Below are 6,000 nucleotides of genomic sequence, written 5' to 3'. Positions count from 1 at the left end.
AGACTAATCTAGGAGGGAAATACTATTGATTGATGGCTCGCACCATGGTGGGAATCGCACTGAGTCTGTACCGGTCCGTGCGCGGCGCCTTCAGGGGCGTTATTTTGTTGTGGTGTCTGGTGGCACGGACAGGGCGAGGCGCGTCGGGCGGCAGCATGTCTCTGAGACGCGGATGATGCAGTAGTCCCTTCCCAAACTTCTCCAGAGCCTCTCGGTGCCTGGTGGATATTCTGGACAGACTCAGGGTGGTCAGGGCTTCTTCATAGGTGGTGTATGCAGGGCCAAGGATGACCCTGCACGCCCTTTTCTGCACACTCTCTAGCTGTAGCTGTTGAGTGTGTGTGAGGGAGGAGGACCACGCTGGGGAGGCGTACATGAGTTTGGGGAGGATGAAGGTGAGGTACACCCCCTTAACTCATCTGTCGGCGTCCCCAGCGACCTGAGTCTGCGCAGCATGTACAGCCTGTAGGTAGCTGATCTCACGGTGCTGGCGACATGCTGCTTCCAGGTCAGCTGGTCGTCCACCGTGACTCCGAGAAGCTTGGCACATTGGACCACCTGGAGGGGTGAGGGCCCACTGTGAGCCGGGGAGGGGGCACTGGTACAGAGGAGGTACAGAAATGCATCACCACAGTTTTGCTGTGGTTGATGGTCATCCTGCTCTCCTCTGTCCACGTCTGCAGTCGCTCCAGAATTGCTTGCAGTGGCGAGTAGTCTGGGTTCTTGTTGGAAACTGGGACGCCCACGGTGCAGTCGTCCACATACTTCCAGCGATGTGTGTGTGTGTGTGTGTGTGTGTGTGTGTGTGTGTGTGTGTGTGTGTATTTGACGCGTAATATCTCTCTCTCTCTCTCTCTCTCTCTCTCTCTCTCTCTCTCTCTCTCTCTCTCTCTCTCTCTCTCTCTCTCTCTCTCTCTCTCTCTCTCTCTCTCTCTCTCTCTCTCTCTCTCTCTCTCTCTCTCTCTCTCTCTCTCTCTTTGATGCAATGGCTTTTCTGAGAAAGACACACACACACACACACACACAAAATATGCTACAAGTGTTGTGTGCTCTGACTCATGAAACAAGTGTGTGTGTGTGTGTGTGTGTGTGTGTGTGTGTGTGTGTGTGTTTCAGATAACAATACTGATAATAGTCACCTACCTGCAAAATATCTACGTACGTCTGTCTGTCTATTTTTCTGTGTGTCTTTCTGTCCTGTCTTTCTATCCATGTATTTCTCTGTATGTCTGTTCCATATTCTTTGTCTTTCTCGGTTTTCTGCCTGTGTATCTGAGTCCCTGTCTACCTTTCTGTCTGTCTATTTGCCAATCTATATCTGTCTTAATTTCTCTCCACCTGTCTATTTGTTTCACTGTCTGTCCTGTCCATCTATTCATCAATTTGTTTGTTCATATCATCTATAATATTTCTCTCTGTCTATCCATTTCCCTCTGTTCTGTTTATCCTTCCATCTATCTTTCTGTCCATATCCCCTACAATTCCTGTCAATCATTTTCACTCCCTTGTCTTTCCTGTCTACTTATTTATCCACCTACCTGTCCATCTATCACAAGGATATAGATATATCTTCCTTAATCTATCATCACCATCAACATCAATTTACAACACCACTGAGAAACAAAGACTAGTAATTAGCTGTGGGTTTAGATACGTGTTGGCGTTGAGGGGAGGAAGAAGCCAAGGGGAGGCAAGATCGTGACAGGAGACCCTCACGATTTATCCCCAGCCCGTTGCCTTCCTTCTGTAGGTTAACGAGGTGACATGTACTGTGCTGTGTGGCGTGCGTTGATCAGAGTGAAAGATTGCCTTCCCTTCATCTAAGTCAATATGGCGTGTGTAGGGGAAGCGGTGCCTTTTATCTCCTGTAGGGTCAATGACACACACACACACACACACACACACACACACACACACACACACACACAGAGGCAGGCATGCATATTTATAGGGTGGTAGCTGTTATCAGAGAGAGAGAGAAGAGGGGGGGTGGAGGTGGACAGATTTGCATTCCTTCATACTCTTTCACGTGTCACTTTTCGCATATTTCTTCGTCGTTATGGAATTAGAATAAAGAGAATGGCATACTTCTTTCCTCCCTTCCTTCCTTCCTTCCTTCCTTCCTTCCTTGTTCCATGCATATGTTTCAATTTTCTCCCCTCACCTCTACATTCCTTTCCGCTTTCCCTCCTTCCCCGTCTCATTTTTTTTTTTTTCCCCTTTCATCCGGATTTTCCTTCCTTCCTTCATCCCATCACTCCTTACCTCCTTTGCTCCATCACTTTCTCTCTTTACTTCCTATATCCGCTCATTCCTTTTCTCCTTCATTCACACACTTAGATTAATCAACCGATCAAAGGAGTCCTTTATCTTCTACCCTCTTACTCCTTCCCTTTTTCACTTCTTCCTTCCTTCATCCCTTCACTCCTCTTTTTAATCCCTTACCTCATTCTTCCCCATATTCTTTTTTTTTCTTCATTCCCTCATTCTATTCTTCCTTCATCACCTCATTCAATCTCTCCATCCCTTAATTTCTTCCCCTTATTCCCTCATTCGTTCTTTCCATTGCTATCTTCGCTATCTTTCCTTCATGCTCCACTCCCCTTTCCTCCCTTCCTTCTTTGCTGTTTCATTCCTTCCCTCCTCTACCCCTAATTTCTTTCGTCCATCCCCTTCATTCCTTCCCTTCTTCATTCCTTTCCTACTATCGCTATCTTCACTATCTTCCTTCCCCCCTTTAACCCTCACATATTCATTCCTTGTCTCCTTCACCCCTTCTTCCTTTCATCCCTTTCTATCATCGCTATTTTTGTTATCTTCCTTCCCTCCTTCACTCCTTCATCCTTTCATTCCTTCCTACCGTCGCTATGTTCCGTCTCTTCCCTCCCTCCTCCTCCCTATTCCTCCCCTATTCCGACGTCTCACTTCCGCCTCTCTCTCCCCCTTCAGGAGGATCGAGGCCTTGCTCTCTGGACCACTGACACCATTGATCTCAACAGAACGGCGCCCTCTGACCTCGGTAAGCCCCAATGTGTGTGTGTGTGTGTGTGTGTGTGTGTGTGTGTGTGTGTGTGTGTGTGTGTGTATGTGGAGAAACAAAGGAAAGGTTCTAGTACGTATAATTATCAGTATCACTATCATATTCTTTGTCTTTCTCTCTTTTATTATTGTTATTCCTTGTAATATATTTTTTAGTGTAGTTTATGCTTTAATTGAATGAGTGTAGCGTTGCATAGAAAACGTATACCTTTGAGACAACTTACGTATTGTGTATTACTACTCTAATTACTACGTATACTAGTCGCCTATGTAGATAATTGCAGTATGATGTATGTAGTATTTTTAGTCCTGCGTATTGTATGTAGTTAGTGTGTTTGTTTGTATGTTCCTTCATTGGCTTGCTTGCTTCATGCTCGCTGGCTCCTCCCTTCTTTTCTCTTGTTCTTTCTCTCCTTACTTCTCCGTTTTCTTTCTTCTCGATCGCTTTATGCTCGTTTTCCCTTCTTGTTCATTTCCTTCTTCCTTTCCCTCTCTCTCTATCAATCTCTCTCTTTCTGTCCTCCTCCTTTGCCTCTTGTTGTTCCTCCCTTGATTTATTTTCATCCTTTTCTTTCCTTTCATCCTTTCTTTTCATCCTTCCCTTACTTCTTTCCAACTTATCCTCTCTTCCTTCCATCCCTTTGTTTTCTTATTTTATTCCCTCCTTGTCCACCCTTTTGTCCTTACTGCCTTCCTTCCTTTCCTTCGCTCTCTCTCTCTCTCTCTCTCTCTCTCTCTCTCTCTCTCTCTCTCTCTCTCTCTCTCTCTCTCTCTCTCTCTCTCTCTCTCTCTCTCTCTCTCTCTCTCTCTTCCTATGTTCCTTCCTTCTGTCCTTCTTTCTATCCTTCCTTCCTTCCTTCTTTCTTTCCTACGTTCTTTCATTTCTTCCTTCTTCCATTACGACACTAAAATCAGTCAATCAGTCAGTCAACTCATTCTTTTCTATCTTTTCCTTCACATCTCTTTATTTAATCTCCTCTCCTTCCCTTCTTCCATCCCTTTGTCCCTGTCTCCCTTCCTCCTCGCTACATCTTTATTTCCTCTTCCAACCTTCTTCCATCTCTTTGTCGCTTTCTCCTGTTCTTTCCCTTGGTGATGGTGATGTTCTTGGTGGTGGTGGTGGTGGTGGTGGTGGTGATATGTGTGTACTCAGCTCCCGTGGCCGCAGCAGGAGGCTACCGCGGCGTGTACCTCGGCAGGCTGCGTCAAGAAACCGCCGTGCCGTCCTCCTCCTCCACTCCCTATTCCCGAGGCAGCAATGTGGTTGAGAAAGGTCAGTGGCTCTCTCTCTCTCTCTCTCTCTCTCTCTCTCTCTCTCTCTCTCTCTCTCTCTCTCTCTCTCTCTCTCTCTCGTCTTTTTTTTATTTCTACGTTTCTTCTTTACGTTTTCTGTTGTTATTCTGTTTATTGTTTTTTTTTCTTTTGCTTGTTTTTTTATGTACGTTTTTTTGTTTCTTGTTCTTCTTATGTCCGCTTTTCTTATTTTATTACCGTTTCTTGTTCATCATCATCATCTTCTTCTTCTTCTTCTTCTTCTTCTTCTTCTTCTTCTTCTTCTTCTTCTTCTTCTTCTTCTTCTTCTTCTTCTTCTTCTTCTTCTCCTCCTCCTCCTCCTCCTCCTCCTCCTCCTCCTCCTTTTCTTCTTCTCTTCATCTATTTTATTTTGGTTTTCTCAGTTTCCTTCTATCAATTTTCTTTCATGAATCTCTTTTTTGTTTATTGTTTTCTTTGTTTTTATTTTCGTCTTGTTATTATTCATATTCTTATTCCTTCTCCTCTATAATTTTCAATCCTCGTTTTCTCTTCTTCCTCTTCATGTTGCTTTCTTGTCATTTTTTTCCTTTATTCATATTTATTCTTCATTCTTCTCTTTTCTTTCTTCCTCTTTGTCTTCCTTTATCAGCGTTTTGCTTCTTCTTTTTATCGCGTCTTTCTCCTCCTTTCCACGGCCACCACCACCGCCATCACCTTTCTTCCCCTTTTTTTTTTTTTTTCTTTTTGTTCCCTCATTTAATTCTTATAAAGCTAGTCTCGTTTTCTCCTCTTCACCACCACCACCACCACCACCACCACCACCACCACCACCTTTCGTTTCATCCCCTTTCATTCCTGTAACACTGATATTGTTTCCTGTCATGTCCGTTGCTCTCGTTATGCATTTCTTATACCGCTTGCCTGGCCGGAGCTGCACGTATCTTCTTCTCTGGTGATCCAATATGCATGTTTAGTGTAGCAGTAGTAGTAATATGCCAGTGTATGTATGTATGTACAGTAGCTCCCAAAACTATCTTTACATGTGTGGTGTGAACTGTGGCACAACGAACATTATGAAACCTGCTGCCTGATCACATGTCGCGTCGGTAAGGTTGGTATTCCTGGCTTGACATGATGCTGATATGCCGTGGTCAGAAGTCTTGTATCTTTTTGCACTGATTTCCACTGGGTTTGTTTTTGTCAGTCATATGTCCTCTGGTTTATTCTTGGTTTCTCTTCACTGGGCCCGTATTCTCAAATGCATTCTGATCAACATACATACCGTTTTCGTACAAAATATGGACCTTTATTCTCAAATGTTTTCTGATCTACATACAATTTCCCTACAGAATCTGGGCTCGTTTTATCTTTTATTTATTTACTTTTTTTTTTTATCTCTCTTAATCCGCCTTCTGATCTATTCACAGTTTCCCTACAAAATCTGGGCTCGTATTCTCATTTTTTTTTTTTTTCCTTCATCTTTATGCCCTCTGATCTATTAACAGTTTCCGTACAGAAGTTGGGCCCGTATTCTCAAATGTTTCGTCGTCATATCTCGATTTGTTACTGTAGGCTGCAGTAGTACAAGTAGAAGTCAGTGGATTTTTCATTGGTGCTTTCATGACTGCAGGGGAAGTTTAGTACCTAATTATGCATCGTCAGTACCAAAAAAAAACGTCCATAAAAAAACCCTAAAAATCATCAGTT

General features: G+C 43.8%; 1 protein-coding gene across 12 annotated transcripts in view; it reads left to right on the top strand.

Annotated features, from left to right (window-relative positions):
- Window positions 1-6,000, top strand: part of LOC135102849 (TOG array regulator of axonemal microtubules protein 1-like) — a 124,417-nt gene that overhangs the window by 52,587 nt on the left and 65,830 nt on the right. For 7 of the 12 annotated variants that reach the window (XM_064008426.1, XM_064008423.1, XM_064008430.1 and 4 more), the window contains exons 8-9: window positions 2,950-3,019; window positions 4,193-4,312. In XM_064008426.1, the coding sequence (XP_063864496.1) occupies window positions 2,950-3,019; window positions 4,193-4,312 (190 nt within the window). The remainder of the gene's footprint in view (window positions 1-2,949; window positions 3,020-4,192; window positions 4,313-6,000) is intronic. The other 5 variants (XM_064008427.1, XM_064008431.1, XM_064008429.1 and 2 more) reach the window with 3 other exon arrangements.

Source organism: Scylla paramamosain, chromosome 8 (assembly GCF_035594125.1).
Source record: "Scylla paramamosain isolate STU-SP2022 chromosome 8, ASM3559412v1, whole genome shotgun sequence".
Taxonomy (NCBI): Eukaryota; Metazoa; Arthropoda; class Malacostraca; order Decapoda; family Portunidae; genus Scylla; species Scylla paramamosain.
Note: the sequence above shows the minus strand (reverse complement) of the source record. Positions and strands in the feature narration are given on the sequence as shown.